The sequence below is a fragment of the Olea europaea genome, unplaced genomic scaffold (genome assembly GCF_002742605.1).
Source record: "Olea europaea var. sylvestris unplaced genomic scaffold, O_europaea_v1 scaffold2835, whole genome shotgun sequence".
Taxonomy (NCBI): Eukaryota; Viridiplantae; Streptophyta; class Magnoliopsida; order Lamiales; family Oleaceae; genus Olea; species Olea europaea.
In genome coordinates, this window is record NW_019246859.1 from 51,190 (window position 1) to 72,766 (window position 21,577).

Below are 21,577 nucleotides of genomic sequence, written 5' to 3' on the forward strand. Positions count from 1 at the left end.
TTAGTCAAATTAATTGTTGATTTTGATTTGATTTGATTTTTATCAACTTTTAAACTAAACAAACATGGACTAAGTCTTCAACTTTTTGAATATCAAATTTCAGGGATTTCTTTAATTTCTATATATGCGGAATTAGAACAGTGAAGTTGGATTGTCGTTTAAGAAAAATAGATTATAATATTTTCTAAAGTTTCAAAATTTAGTCAAATTTTGTAAATACGGCACATCACATTTGAGATGTTTCATTGTCATTTCTCTCTCTTGGAATTTTATAAAACTCCTCAAAATCATTTTCCGTCATGATTGACATTTTCAATATTAAGCTACCAACTACATTGCACATTTCCGTCCAAGTAATTTTTTTCCCCCATTCAATACAATGGACCACATAAAAAAGAATATTATTTGGATGCAATCTAAATCTTGTCATTCAATACATAGGCCACATAAAAAAGAATATTATTTGAATGCAATCTAAATCCTGGAAAAATTTAATGATCTTTATATCTGTCCATCATTAGACGAATCAAACCTTGTCAACAAGATTCATAACAACATATATAGAACCAACAAATCAATTATTTGAATCGAAGACAACAAATTTAACTTATTCAACCATAGAAATTAATTTGAACATCAAGGTGAAGTAAAAAAAAAAAAAAAAACAAGACTAAAAATATCGAACAACGAGATCTTCAAGTATATGCACGAGGATGTGCCAAAAGATAGGCTTCCACAACTTCATACATGCCTATAGCACGATCTTTTCCAAATTCAATATCATCCTCTTTGATCTTCACATTCTCTTTTGTATGGTATTCACTTGAAATCTTACACACACATCCTCCATATCCATATGGTTCAAATTTCACATCATAAGCGATTTTTTCCAGCTTGTCCATAAGTGCATCCCCTTCAATCATAGTGAATTTACACGTCCACTTTTCCTTGTCAAGCTCATCAATTCTATGCTTCACATATCTAAAAGGACTGGCTGCAATTAAAAACACACAAATCCAAACCATTAACGTAAAGTTTGGTAGGGTAGGCCGGATACTGGATAGAGATATTGAATTTCTATATACAGATCAGACGATTTGACTAACCTTCGGTGAAGTTTAACTGTTTTAAGCTTCCGGCGTCTCCGTTTCCTTGAAGATATTCGATACTCTTGATTGATGAGAACATGAGCTGGGGACAGAGATTGTGTGAATCAAGAATCAAGGCTTTGAACATCCTATCTGGGGTGACTTTTGTTTTGAAAGATTGAGAAACCTTAACAACACCCATATTTCTTCGGACTTACACAGTAACGATGAAGAAACTAAGGGCTTCAAATGGGGATCTTTGAGAGATACTGAGCTGACAAAAGTCTAGCATTCAATAGGAGCCTTATCTTTTTTATTTTTGACTTTTCAACACGTCTTGAGGGGGATAGGTAATGACTTGCTTTTTGTTTATATATAGAGTTGCTTTCCCGTATTTACTTGGCACTTATATTCATGTATTACCTTTGATTTCAGCCAAAGACGCAGATTATCTCTAACTGCAATTTCGTATTGATAGTTATAAGATTGGTCGGACACAAACTTTTCATATGCTAGCATTTTCGTTTCGGAGTTGGTGCAAATTCCTTTATTGCGATAGGATTACGATCACAACTTAATAGTCTATTAAATTTTTGGTACTCCACACCGTTTAACTAGTTCAAGTTCTCTATATTCTTTGTGAATCATCAAGTTTTTATGCATGTTTCCCGGCATTAATGATTTTTGTTACAAGAACTAGAGTGTCTTTGAATTGTACCATTTCAGATATTAATACTCCTATACATGCATACTCACGCATAGATGAAAACAAATTATTCATTTTATAATCGGAAACATTCATCATCCAGCCAAGAATGTATAATTCTGGCTTGGGGAACAAATAAGATAAGCTAAAAGCCCACAGATTGAAAGGATATTTGCCATAATTGTCACAAGGCACCACTAATTAACATAGGCATCAGGATTTGCCAAGAGGTAAGCTTCCACAGCCTTGAACACACCAGCGGCCTTCTCTTTACCAGCCTTAATATCCTCTTCTTTAATTTCGACACCTGGTTTAGTGTGGTATGTGCTAGAATTTTTACCCTTGGATCCTCCCTCGGGAGTGGATTCGATCTTTATCTCATAAGAAATCGACTCAAGTATGTTCGTCAATGCATCACCTTCAATCAATGTGTACGAGTAACTCATTTTTTCCTTGTCTAGTGCATCGATCCTATGCTTCACATACTTGAATTCGCTGCCTGTAAATGTCAGAGTGGACAATAAACAAGATATTAACTTGATAAGTTATCGAGTTGTTGACTATGAAATCAAATTTTTAGTAACATTTTAAGTTATCTCAAACAAGCACGAGAAGTAAAAGGAGAAAGCGGGTGGAGTTGGATGGGTAGATTGTTAAAATTTTTACTTTCTTTTTTATGTTACATAGGCAGATGTAGGGGAACCGGACTGGATTTAGTTTTTTTTTTTTTTTTTTTTAAATAAAATATTTTTTTTTTTAAATAAACTACAATAGAGTTGCTTCGCTTGTCTAGAAGGTAGTTGAAAGAAGCAAATGAGATAGAATTTAGTCAAAAGGAAATTAAATTTTTTCGTGTCAAAATGAAAAATCTCAAGAACCTTCATCTCAAATGCTTTAATTGCTATCCAAGTGGCAATTAAAATGAAAGGCTTCTAGTTTACATGGCGTTGATGTCTAATTAATCTATATTCAAGTTCAAATTTTATCGTCAACAGATTCGAACTATAACTATAAAGTTTTGAATTTTGTTGACTCACTCCATCGAATAGAGCTCCCACATTTAAACGACTTGATAATGTCTATTTTTTTCTTTGCAAAGTTAGCTAAAACAAGTCCAAGCCTCGTTGCATTGGAAATGGACTTTTTAAACACTATCTACTTTTGCAAATGTGGCAATTTTTTGAAATAATTTGTGGTAACAACTCGAGTATTTCAGGTCAGATTGAGATCACGTTTCAAGTGAAGAGAAAATTATGGTACTCACCTCATTTCCAATAATAATTTAAAATATACTTTCACCTGTTTTATTAATCATAAATACTGTGTTTTATGTAGTGAAATAAAAAAAAAATGAAAACTTAATCAAATTATAAAAGATAATCATTTAATACCTAAAATTTCTACAACCACTCCCGTAAATTAATCTACAACAAACATGCCATTGCCTAAAACATCACAAAATCCCCAAATTGGTGTCTTCTACTCGTCATTTCAGATTACAATCTCAGTTCTTCTCTATTCCCCGTGGAAACAAGAAGAAAGAAATCTACAAAACCCATTCTCGTATCACATCCTACAGATTTACCGCAATGTTTGATAAACACCGTATCACACAAATCCACATTTGATTCGATTCTCCCATTGATTACATACGGTTAAATAGAACAACATCAAGAAAACAATTTGAATACATTCTGAGGATCAAGACACATTTATACTATAACAAAATAATGTAATCCTTAATCCAAGATTTTCAGGATCTGTTCGTTAGTAAATATTGGCTACCAGGGACAGATTTTTTTTGGTGCATTCCAAAAATCATTAGGAATGATATATATTGGGTTTATTATATGAAGATTCCGACAAATTTAACATCACATAACAGATGAATATTCAATCTATCTGACCGTTTGCCTCACAGAGGTGCAAATTTTTTATGAAGGAGATTAGGCTTGCTGTAAACGAATGTGTTTCAGGCGGTGATTCCAGCAGTTTTTTTGTCCCTTGCTGTGCAATTATTTGGATGGTAGTCAAAACATTACACACGATTTTCATCTCCTTCTTTTTTTGAATTTAAGTCTATTTATGGGATGCATTTATTGAAAAACGTGTAAATGGGTCAATCAAAATTATCTTCAGTTACAATTTGGTTTCTGAATGTTAATTAGAAACTAGTATTTTTAGAGATATTTATCATTCAACATAGTATATTTGATTTAATTTCTCAATATATGGTAAGATATGAATGTGTTTTTTATACTAATGCATATGTAAAAATTTCCCTCAAGTGAATCCAAATAAGGCCCATGAATTTTGAGTGGACCTAAGGCCCAACTTTTGCAATATGAAAGCCCAAAATTAATGTTCAATCAATAAAGTGATCCATCAGGGCGCCGACGACAAAAATTAAGTAATTTAAGCTGTTTGGTTCCAGCTAAAAAGTGGACTAAAATTATTATAGATATGAATTGAAAAAGTCTCTAATTTGCATGACGAGTAGTCGTGACTCTTCAATTATAAAATGGTGAATATGAAATAGTCATATTGTTTCGAAAAGAGTGTGACAATTCAAAATGTGCATGATAAAAAGTCATGACCTTCTAATATCTATACCATTAATTGGACCAGTTGAAAGTGAGTTTGGCTTTGATGTATATCACTTGGACAATCTTCCATACGTAGGAGTCATATATGCCGTTAGCTTAATTTACTTGGTATTACAGCTGAAATTGACCTCTCGTGATCAAAGGATAGAGATTCAGTTTTTTCGTCTTCCACAGCATAACAATCCGCAGGTGGATACGATACGAAGGAAGATGAAGGAAGAAATTCGCGTTATATGCAAAGCATCAATGAAAAAATATGGTTTTAGGGGAAAGATTTGTTAAACTTTCATGATTGACTTTGTTGAACTTGAATGTGTTCTCTAACTCAAATTAAATAAGATGCAATCTTTTTTTCCTTGTTGTTTCGCGCGTGTTCGTCACTAACAATTAAAAGGGATCAGACGATTGTGTAAGGGACAAACCTCTTGAGACAAAGTCCCAAAAAGGGGTGTTCTTTATTGGCGATGACTTTACAATCGGAAATTAAAAACAGAATGCCTCCAAGGGGCGCAAGCACACGAGTTACTGAAAGAAGTGTTTAAATCTAAGCTAAGAAATTTAAAATTACATGTTCTCTGTTCGAGAGTGTTTTATTTTGGTCCTTTTGCTCTATGTCCTTCCTTCCTTTTATACTCCCTGGATGATCTCTTTGTGATCAACCGCCTAAAAACTGTTGGATCGTTCTATAACTGCCCATTTTCCTCGTAATGGCCAACTTGTTATGGAACTACCTTTTCTAACTACTGACATTACTCTTTGTCGTTCAACCGTCTTCAATTAAGTTTCTTGAATCGTGGAACGTGATAGGGCTGCTTTAATAACTGCTTTGATAACTACACTTCTTGATAACCACAACACTTTATGTTTGCTAAGACTTTGGGCGACTCGAAGGTTTGGGCAAGAATAGAGTAACAGCTCTGGGCGACTGTATGGCACTCCATTCGCTCAGATTCTGGGCGACTTGCAAACTTAGGCGATGGTGTTGCCACGTTCTTGGGCCTCCCTATTTGGGTCTTCATCTTGAATTGTTTGATTGGACTTCGTTCTTTGGGCTATCTGATTTGGGGATCCTCCAATTGGGCTTCATTTCTTGGGCTGTTCGATTTGGGCTGAATTTTTATGTGTCAACAATTACCCCCCAATATGGCAGAATTAATACCAATTATTAAATTTTGTCATATTCACTTTGTATTTCCAGCAGCATTCGAAATTCTCAAGAATTTCAATCATTGTTTTCTTCCATAGCTTGAAAAAGTGCGACGTTTTGCAAACCCTTATAACCCCCAAGCACGCAATTTCACTGCACCATTAAATCACGCCTCACTTTTTCGCGTTTCTCTCCCACGATTTACTATTCATCTTTTTGTTTCCCTGCTACGTAACTCTGAAAAAACTCCGTTTCATCCCTAATGGCTACTTCACAATCTCAATCAGGCGACTCCTTTAGTTTTGATGACTTTCAGAAACTTCTGATTCGTCCATACATAACTTCAAACTTTCTCACGCCTGCCAATGTCGAACTCAATGAGTTCTACCTAGGTCCTTTGTTCAACAATGCAAAGCCAGTCGAACAGGCGGCGGTGAGCCAGCTGTTTCCTTGTACTCAAGGCCCTCCATTTCTAAACTCTCTGCCGCTGGGGCCATTTCGCGAAAGAGGTATTCGCACTTGACCTAAATCTGATGTAGTTTTTCGTTGGTGGCATGCTCGCCTTGTGGACCATGGTCCTACTAAGGCACTTTTTGATAATGCTAGGATTTCTGATTTGTTAGAAATCTCTATTCAACCCCCTACTTTTGATTCAGCACTTTTTTCGATCGCTTTGAGTTTTTGATCTTCTGAGTATAATACATTTATTTTCCCTCTTGGCCCCATATCTATTACTTTAAGGGATGTTGGGGCCCTAGTAAATCTGCCACCTTTGAGCGATACCATCTTTCCTAGTATCTTGGTTTCTGGTGGCATCCCAAAGTTTGGTAGAAACTACACCAAGTCTTATTCAAGCCTGCAAACCCTTCATAACCATTCGAGCGCTAAGCCTTCCCATACTGAGCGAGTGACCTTTCTTCTGGTTTGGCTTTGTAAATATATTTTGTGTGTGCCAAGCATAAAGCCCTCCTTGAGCTATTTACCCATAGCGCACGAATTAGCGCGTGACAGGCCTCTGAATTTATGTTCTTTCTTTTTGGTTGTCCTCTATAGAGGCATGGCTTCTCTTCAAACTCAATTGAAGAATGGTGCATCTCCCACTGGCAGTGGACCTCTTTGGTTCACTCAAATGTGGTTGAGATCCTATTTTCCATTGCTTGGTGCTCCATCAATTTCTCGTCCTTCTGCTAGCTGTTATGGGCTAGCCATTGAGCCCCTAGCTCCTGTAAATATGTCTAGAAGGGACATTTTTTCATTCTTTTATTCTTTGGATTCAATCCCTTCATTTTTTTCCTTTTTCTCACTTTTTAACTCCAGACTATGTGCATCCTCCCTCTACTATAGATAGCGCGAGCACCTCTCTGCTCATTTGGATCCAGTTTTTGATTGGGAGGGAGTTATTCATGATATTTTGACTGGGACCAATGCCAAGGCAGGGGTAGAAATATACGCTCCCCAATATTTTGCTCGCCAACTTGGTTTCGGCCAAACCTGGCCTGTTCCTCCTTGCTATTCAAGGAACTTGATTGACCGCTTCCATATTATCAATAAGGCGGAGGCAGAGGTTATAAATGCTCGTAATCTTCTTTTGACGAGCCATTTTTCTTTAGCCCCTTTTAATTCTAGCCATGCCATTCATCCCCCTTTTGAACAGCTCTAGCCGTCAGTAAAGCGCAGACTATTTGCGACTAATGCCAATCGTGCCTTTCATTCACTGGACCAGCCGAGCATTTCTTCCCCTCCTCCTGTTTTAGTCACTCCTTTGTCCATCCAGAGTCCTCATCGTCGCGCTAAACAGTCTGCTCGTCCATCTTCTTCTCTCCCTGCCAAGCCTACTGCAGCCAAAAGTGCCCCAAGCCGCAAACGACCAGCCTCAGCATCTCCCATTCTGGAGGATGATGTTGATGATGATGATGATGATACCCCTCTTATCATCAGGAGGAAGGTAATTGAATTGGTTTACTCACAAGCATACTTTTCCATACTTGAAACTTTTCTGTGTGCTGATGATTTATTTGGACTTCTCAGAAAAGTTTAGCCTCTCCTTTAAAGGCTTTGGTATCGGCAGCTCCTGCTCCATCATCTTCCGCTGAGGCTGCTTCATCCAAACCAGCTGATGAAGGGACTATGCTTAAAGAGACATCTTCAGTCCCAGAATCCTCATCACAACCAATGGATGAGTCACCTTGTTCCCAGGGCGTCAACCCCCCAAACATCGAAGCGAAGGTAATTCAGTTTTTTGATACTTTACCTTTGCTTGTGCTATTGGTTTCTGATTTGTTGCTTTTGAGTTTTGCAGATGCTCCTATGAATCTACCCGTTGTGGCAACATCTTCTCGCTCAGACAAGGCGAAGTCCTCACGAATGGTGAAGTCACAGGTGGCAGACTTGGCCGAGGATATGCTATCTTCCACGATTATTGATGAGGTAATCTTTGCTTCACTTCTATTTCCATCTTGTTCGTTGTAGTGAGAATCTTCAATATTGGCAATTTTGTTTGCAGGATGCTGACAAGATTGTGCGTTCCATCCAAAACTTGTTCGCTTTCTGGGGGCAAGTCAAGACATCTCTCCTTCTCCATTTGGTCGTCCTGCTACTTCTTCAGAGGAAGATTTGAAGTTCCTCAAGCAGTCGATATTTGAGTACGTGTCCTTCATGGATATGGACATTGGTAAGGCTAGTGCTGCCAGACACAAGGATAAGCTTGAGCATTTGAATGCGAAGTTGGAGCAAGCACTGACACTTTCGTCGCTCAATCTTTCTGCCGATTTTAAAGCGACGTTGAAAGTTATCCATTCCGAGGTCCTTTTCTTGCTGGACAAGAATGCTGAACTGAAGGCCAAAAGTACTCAATATTTTCGTGCCGTATCTGAAAAAGAATCTTTGCATCTGGAGATCAACAAGGCTGAGGACGAGTTGAAAGAAATCTCTTCCGAAGTAATGATTGAAGACTCTTTGATGGTTAGTTTGGCTGCTCAGATGAAGGAACTTCAAGCCAAAATGGACGACTGCAAGGCGAAAATGACTGCTAAAAAGCGTAACGCCTCCCAGGGAATTGAGCGAACTAAGTCTTTGGTCGAGCAGTACAAGAAGTTGGAAGTTGATGATGATGTCGTGGCCGAATTGAACATTACTTCCTCTCGGCAGAACGAGGATTGGGAAAAGTTTAGAGAACAAATTCGTTCAGTGTGGGGTGGACTGTAATTAAGACATATGACGCCTTAACTTTTCTTTTTGTAATTTCGCATTTGACTTTCCCTTTGTAACCTTGTTCATCATTAATGAACATATATGTTAACTTCTTGTGCATTTATTTGACGTTTGTCTTTTAATCACCAATTCTTCAAACATTTAACTGCTTTGTGCTAAAAATCTTGCACATTTTCTCTTGATATTTCCACCTCTTTTCCCAAGACTTTGGGCTACTTAATTCCATTTACTAGGTAGAATGTGACTGCTCATATTCTGTCTCTTCATCTCCACCCCCCAATAAATGTACGTATGCTTCGCACTTTCCATCTTCCATCTTCATTTTCATTTTCTTCTTCGAAACTAATTTATTGCCATTGTTTGGCATTCTGACAACCAATCCAAAACCTTCGTCTTCTATAAAAATGGATTGTTTGGTCCGCCCATTTTACTATTTGCCTTGATGTCACCTTTGGTATGGGAGGTATAGGAAATCTTATTTGGCCAGCAGCAAAGTTTTTCCCATCAAAGTTCTTCCTATCGTCTCTTTGTCCTTTACAAGGAGTTCAATGATAGAAGGTAATTTTTGGAATGCTTGCGGGCCACCTTGCTTGCTGAGAGTGCTTCTCAGCCTCTTTGCCCACCATTGCAGCGATGCATTTGGGAAGGCGGTGCGAGGCCAGTCCATCCTCTTACTCGGCGGTCGACCGGGAGATTAGCTTACTTTTAATTGTAGCTTGTAGGTTTTGATAATAAAGGACGTTATTCGAACGTATTTCGCTCTGACCTTGTTATCTTTAATCGTTCAACATGTTTTGATCACGTTTTTATTTGTTCACATTCCTATAAAGAAGGAACATATTTTTTCAAATATTTGCCGTTAATGAATCTCACGTGCTTGGTTCCATCTAAATCTTCCAAATGATATGCTCCATTGGGCAACACACTGTTTATTTTGTATGGTCCTTCCCAATTAGGCGACCACTTTCCATACTTTGGATCCTTGCTATCCAAAGGGAGTATCGTCTTCCAAACTAGGTCACCCAGGCTGAACGACTAGGCTATGACTTTTTTATTATAAAACTTAGCTATTCTTTATTTTTGAACTTGCAATCTATCTAGGACGTCCAACTTTAATTCGTCCAACCCCAATAAATTTTGAACTAGTGATTCGGTATACTCATCATCATTTAACTTATGTTGCAAGCACACTCTAATCGATTCCACGTTGATTTCCATAGGCAAAACGGCCTCCTGTCCATAAGTAAGTTGGAAAGGAGTAATTTTGATACTTGACCGAGGTGATGTTCTATAAGCCCATAAGGCCTTATTCAAACATTCGTGCCAATTTCTGGCATTTTCATCTATCATCTTTCTGATGATATTTTTTAGAATCTTATTAGAAGATTCTGCTTGTCCGTTGGATTGAGTGTAATATGGTGTGGAGTTTACTAATTTAACCTCAAACTCGCTCAAAATCTTGTTCACTTGATCCCCATTCAAAGATGTTCCGTGATTTACCATCAACGTTTGTGGAATTCCAAACCTATAAATGATGTGATCACGGATAAACTCTATAACATTCTTTTGGGTGATCTCTTTCAGAGGTATCGCCTCTACCCACTTGGTGAAATAGTCGGTTGCAACTATAACAAAAGTATGTTGCTTGGACGATGGTGGATAAATCTTCCCTATCAGGTCTATCGCCCAACCCTTGAATGACCAAGGTTTAATAATAGGTGCCATCTCTCGTGTTGGCGCCCTTTGTATTGGACCATGCTTTTGGCATGCTAAACAACTCTTTGCATACTGAACGCATAATTCTCCCATCTTTGGCCAAAAATATCCGCTCCTAATACTTAACCATCTCATCTTTTGGCCAGCTTGATGAGCTCCACATATCCTTTCGTGCATCTCAGCCATGATCGTCCTGACTTCTTGCAAACTTACACACTTTAACAATATACCATCAGAGCGTTTCTTAAACAACTCTTCATCTATTATTGTATAGTTCAGCAAACACAGCTTCATTTTTCTACTAATCCCTCCATTAGGTTCTTTAAGGAACCTTTTAATCTCTGTTCTCCAATCCATTGCATCTCCATCTTGTATGTAGTGAAGTTCAATCTTTCTCGCCCTTCTTTGAGTCATGGGCAATATGGTTCCATACTCACAAGTAGACTTCCAATTCAAAACCTTTGAGTGCCCTGAGGTCATTTGGGCTAACTCATTTGCCACATCGTTATATATCCTATTAACGCAATGAAGTTCTACTTGGTCGAATTCTTCTAACAATTCTTGGGCGATCTCATATTGACTTATAATGGAATAACTTTGGCATTTAAAATCACCAATCAATTGGTGAATTACCAATTGAGAATCGCCCCTAACGATCACATTTTTTACTCCCATTTCTATCATTAGTTCTAGGCCTACGATTAAGGCTTCATATTCGGCCTGACTGTTGGTGCACATTCTGTCTAAAGTGAATGTGAATTTGTAACAAATCCTTAAAGGATTAATCAATGCTACTCCTACTCCTACACCTTTAGAGGTTTTTGATCCGTCGAAATACAACACCCAAGGTTTTAGCTCGAACGAATTGATTTCTAATTCAATTTCTTCAGGCATGTCAAGGCACGGATGATCGTCTAGAAAGTTAGCTAAAGCCTGATTTTTGACTGCCTTTTGAGATATATATTGTATCTCGAATTGTGATAAAGCTAATGTCCAAAGGCCTACTCTTTGGTGTAAAATAGGGCGCGAGAACATATACTTAACTAAATTTACTTTAGAAATTAAATAAACGGTTACGGGCTGTAAATAAGCCCTCAATTTTGTACATGTGAAATACAATGCAAGACATAATTTTTCGATAGCAGAGTAATTACATTCACATTTTGTTAACCATCTACTTAAGTAGTAAATTGCCCTTTCTTCACCAAATTGGTCTTCCTGTGCGACCATTCCAGTTATTGATTCTTTTTCAGCCGATACGTATACTTTCATTGGCCGTCCTTGGATTGGTGACACCATCACTGGTGGACTTGATAAATATGTCTTCAGGCTTTCAAAAGCCTTTTGATGTTCTTCTTTTCAGACGAATTCGTCCTGATTTTTCAGCTTTAAGAGTGGCGAAAAGACTTTAGTTCGCCCTGCACAGTTAGAAATAAAGCGTCTTAAAAAGTTTACTTAGCCTAGAAACCTTTCCAATTCTTTTTTGTTGCTAGGTGGTTTGGCCTCTAAAATGGCATTCGCTTTATTTTTATCAAGTTCAATCCCTCTTTTGTGTACCAAGAAACCAAGAAAGTTCCCTGCATTAACACCAAATACACATTTCAAGGGATTCAGCTTTAGCTTATATTGCTTCATTCGCTCAAACGAACATCTTAACTATTCGAAATGGTCCTCTTCTTTAATGGACTTGACTACTATGTCATCTACATACACTTCAACAAACTTGCCTATCATATCATGAAAGATTTAATTCATTGCCCTTTGATAAGTTGCCCCTGCATTTTTTAGGCCGAAAGGCATAACCACCTATTCAAAACATCATAGAGACCCAGGGCATCTAAAGGCAGTTTTGTGTATATCTTTTTCAGCTATATAAATTTGATTGTATCCTGAATACCCATCCATGAGAGAATACATGACATGTCCGGCAGTCGAGTCGACTGAAGAATCCACCGTGGGCATTGGATACTCATCTTTGGGTGTAGCTATGTTTAAATTCCTAAAGTATATACACAGCCTTAGTTTACCATTCTTTTTTAGTACTGGCACGATATTGGACAACCATTCGACATAACTGGCTGTTCTAATAAAACCTGCTTTCAATAATCGCTCTATCTCTTTCTTCATATTCCCAAGCATTTGTTCATATTTCCAAGCAAAACAATCTTTATACTCCTTTAGCAAAGCGATTAATTTACCACTAACCTCTTGATCGAGCATCTGGCTGATGAATGTTGGACGATCTTCTCCTTCATTGCCAATATTTACTTTGATTAGAGGGTCTTGTGCTTGAGCGTATCCAGGTTTGATGATCCGCATCACTTCGTCGTCCAGTTCCTTTGTAAGTACTTCTTCTTCTAAACAGTCTACCTTGTTGACTTCTCGGCCAATGCTTTGTTCTAACTCGAATACTGCTAATTTGTCCTTCAGCGCTTTCAGGGCTGTCTCTTCTTTCTCCTTGTCATTGCATTCTTTATTGAAAGCCATTAATTTGGCTTTGAAGGCCTGAATATCGACCGTTTGCTCTTATTGCTTAGAACTCATTCAAGACTCCTTGATTATTCTTTTACCAATTACTGGCTCTTCTAGGACCACTATATTTGGCATCATCTGTCTGAACATTTCAGTGAGTACTCCACTGAAAAAGGCTCTTCGCTTTGCGCGACAACTTGAGTTTCTTCCCCATCTTGTACTACCCTGACAGGTCCATAGTTTCCTTCGTACATGAACTTTTCCACCGAGTTTGCTTCTGCGACAAAAGGCCAATGATCGGCCTGTACCACCTTTGCTTCGCCTTTGTTATTCCAAAAGATCAGGCATTGATGGAGCGATGAGGATATACAGCGACTTCCATGTATCCAATCTCTTCCTAGTAACACATTGTAACTAGTAGAACCATCTATTACAAAGAAGACTGTGGTCCTAGTAGTCGTCCCTATAGTTATGTCCAATAGCATAACTCCCTTAGTCGAAGTTGCTCCTCCGTTGAAAGTCATAAGGATAACCTCTTTTGGAATCATGTCACCCTCTGTCTTTGCAAACTTCCTCATCATCATAGATGGAATGGTGTTTATAGCTGCTCCATTGTCGACAAGCACTTTTGCCACAGAGATGCCGTTAACTAGAGCTTTAACGTACAATGGCCTCAAGTGTTTAGTCAATTTCATGGCTGGCCGTTTAAAAATAACTTTTTCGACAGCCTCTATTTCTACTTCCTGCTTGTTTTCTGTCGAATTATCCCTCTGTGATAAGTCGACGTGCAGCATATTACGCTGATCCTCTGTCTCCTGAATTTCCTTCTTACTTTTTTCTAATTCTTCCTCATCAGTTACCCAACCTGTGGGAGGGGGCATTATCCTTGGGGGTGATCCATATTTTTCAGAGTAAGGCACTCTCTTCTTCCTTTTGGGTGTCCCGTACAGTACGTAGAAATTAGAAGGACGCCCAGATGGTTCTCCCAACAAGTCTACTTCGCGAACTCCCTCTTGATGTATTTGTTTCAACAGAGTATTGCGCGATACTCCTCTCCTTCTTCCTTCTACTTCTAGGTCGATTTCTTCTTCAATGTCTGTCATCCCGTCATCTTCTTAATCGTTGTAGGCCTCTCTAGAAGTCTGGCCTTCTTCACATTCCAGCACGCAAGCTTCTCCTTCGTTGTCCTCCCTTTCTTCTTCTTTTTCTTTATTCTTGAATTCATTGGCCAGTAAATAATTATTGGCCACGATAGGAGGTAACGTACCGAACTGGATAGTAAGGAGCTGATCTGGATCTTCTCCATCCCTTCTGTCCCGCTCAAACTTTGATCTCCCAGAAGAAGTTTCTGGCAGCTCTTTCATTGATTCATCTGTACCGGTTTCTTCACTATTCTTGAGAACATTTTGATTGGCTATCTTGAGTAGTTTAGGCGCTTTAGGATGTGGCACTCCCTGTTGCTGCCTCATCATTCGTCAATAGTTTTGTTGGAAACGTCTTTGTTGGGTTCTAGTCATCTCATCGAAGGGTACTGCTCTTCTTGCATTATACTGGAACGAATGCCATACATTTGACCGGCAAGGTTGAGGCCTGAATGTTCTCCCATTATCTGCTAGCTTGAACTGCCTCTCAAAAGGCGTTCCTCTATAGAATGATGTACCTCGCCCTCTACCAGGCTGAGTGTTTGGGAAGAAAGTAGGGCGATGGGGATGCTGCCATATCCCTGGTTTCTCCGTATTTCCATTCACTTCTCTTTTACATCTTGCACACAGGACATCTTCGTCCTTTTTTGATTTTTTCCCCTTGATTCGTTCAAAAACACTGGGATGTGGTCTAGGATCCTCTTCTCCATCATTTACGACCAACTTGAATTTTGGCAACTTGTTTTTGAAACCAGACGTCTCCATGTTCACTCCAAGTAGCTGTGGAAAAGGATTTTCATCCACTACCATCTTCTTCTTATCGTCGAACGTAATTCGTCCTGATTCAATGGCATCCTGCAACACATGGCAAAAAACCAAGCAATTGTTAGTCAAATGTGACCATGCATTATGCCACTTACAATATTTTTTACCCTTAATTTGTTCAGGGTTTGGCAATTTATGCTTATCGCTCAGCTTTATCTGTTTATCCCTATATAATTTATCAAATATAAGGTCAGCTTTGGTTACATCGAACGAGAACGTTCTAGCCTTTATATTTCCACCTTTCATGAGCTCATCTTCGCCCAATGGTCTAGGCTTGGCCATTACAGGACAAGTATACGTATCTCTTTTGAGCAATTCGGCCAAACACATTTCGGCCTGATCGTATGACTCGTCGCTGATGGTATGAACGTCAAAATTTGGGTCTTTGTAATAAGTCCCTTTACTAGAATTTTTCATCTGCTTTTCCTCTCTCATCAGTCGTTCATACCTAATCACATTCGCACTCAACTGGAAAAGGTCAGGAAATTCCTTGTCCTGAAATTTCTTTTTTAAATCAAAGCTCAAACAACCTTGAGTGATTTTGACAAATTCTTTTTCGGGCAGAGGTACAAAACACTTGTTTCTTGCTGTCTTGAACCTTTGGAGAAAACTTTCTGCCCATTCGTTTGGCATTTGACGTAGACTCGTCAAATCAGCTAAAGTGACTTCGGACTCAATTTTATAAAACTGAGCGTGGAATAACTGTTCCAATTGTTGCCATGTTTGAACAGAGTTCGCTGGCAAGTTGATGAACCAGGAAAAAGCTACTCCTGTTAATGAACTAGCGAAAAGCCTCATTTTATGGTAATCAGTTACATCACCACTTTGCAATGTGAATCGCCCTATATGTTCTAGAGTAGACACCTCTCCTAAATCGGTAAACAGTGAGAATTCTGGTACTTTATACCCTCTAGGCCATGGATATGCTTGGTCTACCCAATCAGGATATGGCTTTGTGTAAGTCGGCCTAATGACAGGACACACCCCAAAAGCCATCTGATCCTATACGATTTCCGTAATCTGATTCCTCAACATGACGTTGGGGTCATATGGAATTCCTACAGGTTGGTTAACCGGTTGATTTGCATGAGGCCTGATGTTTGGTCCTTGATTGGCAACAAAGTTATCATGATTAGGGTCATTACCATTAGCCGGAACATCTACTCCTTCATTAACACGTGGGGTATTCTGTCCATTGTTTAGGACATTATCTCTTACATTTGGATTACCCCCCAAGTTAGGCGTACCACTACCATTGTTCTGATTTGGCACTGCACCACCCCTTGGTTTGAGGTAGAGGGACCAGAAAGTGGTTCTACCCCTTGATTCGGATTTAGGACTGAGGGATTATGTCCGACAATTGTCCTAATTTGAAAGTGGTTTGCAAGAGGCATAACCGGTTGACATATTTGGCCTACTAACTTATTCATTATTTCGTTCAAAGTGTTTAGTTGTTTGGCCATGTTGTCATAATGTGCATTCCCATTTTGGGTAAATCTTTCCATATTATGAATACTTCGAAGATTTACCTGTTCAACGACGTCTTGTGTGAATTCTCCAAGTAATGCATGCATGGTTCGAGGACTCAACTCTGTCATTGGTTTGTAACGACTGTTACTGCTCTGATTCTGTCCATCTGTTCGTGGAGAGGCATGCTGCTCCTCATATCGCTCGATCACAGACTGGACTCCTCCCTGACTTGCTGCTTCCTTATCGGATCTCTGAGGTATATTGTTTCACCTTTTGTATTTTCAACACCAAATACCACTGTCCCATCGGGCGTGCCAAATTGTTTCGCGCGTGTTCGTCGCTAACAATTAAAAGGGATCAGACGATTGTGTAAGGGACAAACCTCTTGAGACAAAGTCCCAAAAAGGGATGTTCTTTATTGGCGATGACTTTACAATCGGAAATTAAAAACAGAATGCCTTCAAGGGGCGCAAGCACACGAGTTACTGAAAGAAGTGTTTAAATCTAAGCTAAGAAATTTAAAATTACATGTTCTCTGTTCGAGAGTTTTTGATTTTGGTCCTTTTGCTCTATGTCCTTCCTTCCTTTTATACTCCCTAGATGATCTCTTTGTGATCAACCGCCTAAAAACTGTTGGATCGTTCTATAACTGCCCATTTTCCTCGTAATGGCCAACTTGTTATGGAACTACCTTTTCTAACTGCTGCCATTACTCTTTGTCGTTCAACCGTCTTCAATTAAGTTCCTTGAATCATGGAACACGATAGGGTTGCTTTAATAACTGCTTTGATAACTGCACTTCTTGATAACCACAACACTTTATGTTTGCTAAGACCTTGGGCGACTCGAAGGTTTGGGCGAGAATAGAGTAACAGCTCTGGGCGACTGCATGGCACTCCCTTCGCTCAGATTCTGGGCGACTTGCAAACTTAGGCGATGGTGTTGCCCCGTTCTTGGGCCTCCCTATTTGGGCCTTCATCTTGAATTGTTTGATTGGGCTTCGTTCTTTGGGCTATCTGATTTGGGGATCCTCCAATTGGGTTTCATTCCTTGGGCTGTTCGATTTGGGCTGAATTTTTATGTGTCAACACTTGTACATGAGAATTGTGATTGATACGGAGGAAGATGAAGGAAGAAATTCGCGTTATATGCAAAGCATCAATGAAAATATATGGTTTTAGGGGAAAGATTTGTTAAACTTTCATGATTGATTTTGTTGAACTTGAATGTGTTCTCTAACTCAAATTAAATAAGATGCAATCATTTTTTCCTTGTACATGAGAATTGTGATTGATTATGCTGTTTAAATCTCGAACAACAATAATGAACATAGAGACTGATTCATTTTTTTACAGTAAATACGGTTAGCAAACTTCTTGACTCAAGAAAGCTGATTTCCAAAAAAAAAAAAAAGGTCTAGAATACACTGACAAGACTTTACTTACAAGAAAATAAAGTGTACTAGAAAATTCTCTAATCAATTGTTAAGTGCACCTCACCAACCAAACAAAAAGCCATGTTTAGTGACCCATTGTTTGGTAATGGTACCACCCTCCTATTTTCTCTTTTCCTTAAGCAACAATAATCTATTTGGTGGGCTCTTTTAGTTATTCCATAATGTCATGTTATATATTTTTAGTGTTCAAATTGAGTGATTTAAATTTAGAATCTAACAAGTCAACATCTTATTCCATTTTGTCCAAGACCATGGAATTGATATATATATATTTAGCGTAAGTTGGGATGAATTTCCCTTCGCTTTCTACTTGATTCCACTGGGCTTTTTGATAAGCAAGTTGACCATTCAGTTGTAAGACATAAATGTTCATAGAGTTGCAAGTCAGTGGACTCTATTAACTAGTTTTTCGACCTTAGTTGATTTTTTCTTTTTCGTTACACAAAATATGCATTTAAGTATCGTGATTAGCACAAATTAGTTGGAAAAATTAGGATTTGGGTCCTTGACCATGTGACATAAAGCTAGACCGTGACATTAAAAAATTGTACGTGCTTTTCACGTTATTTAAACTTGAACTTTAAATGATTTGACAATATTAGCCTCCAGTTTTAAGGCACATAAAAGTTTCAAGTGATTTGAACAATCATATTGACGGGTTCTATCACATGGAGATCCAAATGCACATATTAAAATAATTAGTTGGGACATAAAATTCAGTTGAAAACCTGAAAAACCATATAAATTGAAAGTTAAGAAAGTTCGGCCATGATTATCTCAAATTATTCAAATGTGGAGAGAATTGTGAAAGAAAAGGGGCCGACACCTATAGACATCCCTAAACCTCCTTTTTCTTAATAATTGAAAATTATAATGGAGAATCATCTATTTGATTTAAAAGGTAATGGACATCCTACAAAAGTATCCTTTATTATTTGATAATGTAGTAACCATAATTCATAACCCAGCCTGGAAAGTTTGATTGTTCAATTAAAAATGTGACTTCTGTGTGTCTAATTCAAGATTAATATGCCATACTGATGCATACCATCACATTGTACTTTAAAAAGTCAAAAAGTTATAATCTGTCTTGTGGAATGAAGATTTCAATACAAAGAAAATGGGCTTATTTTCACACCTTAGTAACAATTTGAACGCCATTAAAATTTACTGCATTCATACCCACATCAAAATAGTCCATATCAGTGGGTCCATGTGACCATATAGTGCATATACACACAACAAGAAACAAAGAAAAACAAATGATTATAAAGTAAAAAAGAGGAGTAATTGAATTTTGTAATGTGCATTCTTTGTTACAAAGAAATTTGAAAGTTCGTAACTTCATCCACAAGGGAGAATCATTAATGCATACTTCCTTTTGTCTGCATTGATAAAAGAAAAAAATATATGACAATAGTGTATCATATTTATACGATACACATGTTACAAACAAATTGACTGGTGTGCACTGCGCGTATATCCAAAGTGATATAGGTTGGTAGAAGGAGACACCCCCAAGGACGAGCAAGGCAGATCACAGTACACCGATGCAAGGCCATCGACCCTCATAGGGCGTTCTACCACTACACCCAGGGAGCGCTCTACCACTACATCTAGGGAGCGCTCTTCCTACCTTCCCCTTCAGATGTACTCTCTACCATTTTGAATTAAAAAGGGGGCAGCTCTCGTTTAGAATTCCCAGCAGTAGGAGCTCTCGTTTTTCATAGAAGGGTGGTGGTTCTTCATTGGTTTTTTCCCCTCTCTCTTTGGAAGGCAATTGGCATAACATGGGGCTGTTCCTGAGCCTGGAAAAACACCCATAAATCGAAGAAGGAGCTGCTGAAAAGAAGCAGCAAAGCTGGACAGATTTTCGGCCAAAGAAGGGGAGTATTCTTCCGGTTTATTTTTCTTGTTTTTGCCTTGAATCTTGTTTGTTGATTGTTGTTTTGGTTTGTTTGAACTCCTAGGATCCCCAACACCACCCTTGAAAAATTCCATATCTTTCTCAATCACAATGTTTTTTGTACTTATATTTTTCTCATAAGAATGAAAAAGAAAACTTACTTTTATCATCACAAAATAAAGTGTCAGATTCACAGATCTTCAAGCTTAGCAAGCTGAGTCCTTGATCTTCATACCATGTGGTGAAATTCAGAAAATTTCTGATTTCCAGGATTACACTTTTTGATTCATCAAGAAGAAGAAGAATGCAGTGGACTAATCTGTAATTTCTTGACAATTTAAGTCTCTCTTTTTTATGCCAATTATGTTACAATTTAATTAGGATGCAAAAAATAGTCATTTTGCACATAAAGTGTCATTTTTAAATCAAATCTTTACACATTCCCTTTATTTATTATTGTCTCGATAATTTTATTTAATTATATTCTCTTCTTCATGCATGCAAATTTACTTCATTCTGGTGGTAATTAATTTCCCGTTTTGATGATTTTACAGTAAAATTCACTCCTAATTTTGGTTTAGTTACAATTGCTCAAACATTGTCTATTTTAAATGACTAATTACTTTATTTCAATTAAATACTACTTGGTGATTTTGGGTTGATACCATTTGATCACAAATCTACTTTACAAAAGTTTGTATCTTTATTTATTTCACCTTTTTCAATTTTTAAGCAGCAGAATATTTTCATAAACATGAAACCACATATTTGATTGCAATTTCTTGTTGTATAGACTAAAAAACCTTTTTGATAGGAGGATTAATTTAAAAAAAGAATCTAAAATCTATTAACTGTAATCATGAACCAGAAAATTCAAGAAAACTTGGTATAAATATAGCTTTCTCGTTGCATTAAACTTGACGTGTAGCCTTTCACTTCTTGAAAATTATTTCGATTTTGATATGGGTGGAACCAGCAATGTATTTTTTTATTTTGCCACTCACAAATTATGCCGTTTAAGTAGAACAAGCACTATATAATGTACTTTAAATTAGTCGCGAATTATATCATTAAGTGGAACAAGCGCGTGTTTAACACTTGTACGATGGACTCATGAGCTACACTTGCATTGTCACGAATGCAGTGTCTGATAATGTTAAGCAACAAATTTTAAGCATTAAATCAATTGAGACAATACAAGGTTGTTATCTGACAACTGAGTTGTATTTTGTATCATTGCTTTGCTACGCATTAATTTGTAGGCAAAAATTTGTCGTGAGTGAAAGTGCTAGTAGAGGACATTAGCAGATTAGCTGGATGGTAATTTAGTCTAATGGTATGGGTCCCACCAAATTTCGAGGGTGTTTGATAGGAATTAAAATTAAATTTTTTAGTAGATTGCGATGGAAATTTTTGAAATGCGTGGTTGAAAAGTTGTGAGAACATAAAATATGTGGTTAATATTGATTGTTTAACTTTAACTTAAATTAAAATCAGATTTTAATCCATACCAAACATGCTCTTCATCAATCGATGCAGACAAAGATGTAGTGGGACCAAGAAACAAAATTATTTGTGATGGTTTTCTCAAGATTATTAATGCCCAAGAAACTAAATCTCTTTGGTTCAACTAAAAAGTTAAAATTAAAATCAACAATTAAATTTAAGTCCTTGTTTGAGCAACATTATATTCTTAAGAATGCTTTTTGAATAGTGTATTGATAGAAAATGTGTAGTTAAAAAATAACGAAAAGTTTTGAATTTGCATGCAATATTATTTTATTAAAAAATGTGTGGTTGAAATGATGTCAAATCACTGTTTAAAAATATATT

The 21,577-nt window shown here is 37.6% G+C and overlaps 2 protein-coding genes across 2 annotated transcripts; both read right to left on the reverse strand.

Moving 5' to 3' along the window:
- Positions 1–475: 475 nt before the first annotated feature.
- LOC111384071 (major allergen Pru ar 1-like) lies at positions 476–1,467 on the reverse strand. The gene is made up of 2 exons (XM_023008293.1): positions 1,107–1,467; positions 476–994 (listed from the first exon to the last, which is right to left on the reverse strand). Exons 1-2 carry the CDS (start codon positions 1,288–1,290, stop codon positions 696–698), a joined length of 483 nt encoding a protein of 160 aa, XP_022864061.1. The 5' UTR covers positions 1,291–1,467; the 3' UTR covers positions 476–695.
- A 380-nt stretch (positions 1,468–1,847) lies between these two features.
- Positions 1,848–21,374, reverse strand: LOC111384074 (major allergen Pru ar 1-like; the record flags this gene model as incomplete). Its single annotated transcript, XM_023008296.1, has 5 exons — positions 1,848–2,295; positions 6,200–6,205; positions 15,459–15,464; positions 19,500–19,646; positions 21,256–21,374. Coding segments are annotated over 5 exons (582 nt in total), but the record flags the coding sequence as incomplete, so codon positions are not given.
- Positions 21,375–21,577: the final 203 nt, after the last annotated feature.

Coding starts and splice junctions, on each gene's coding strand:
- LOC111384071 (XM_023008293.1), bottom strand. CDS start 1,290: ATGGGTGTTGTTAAGGTTTCTCAATCTTTCAAAACAAAAGTCACCCCA. Junction 995..1,106: donor ACAGTTAAACTTCACCGAAG/GTTAGTCAAATC, acceptor TTTTAATTGCAG/CCAGTCCTTTTAGATATGTG.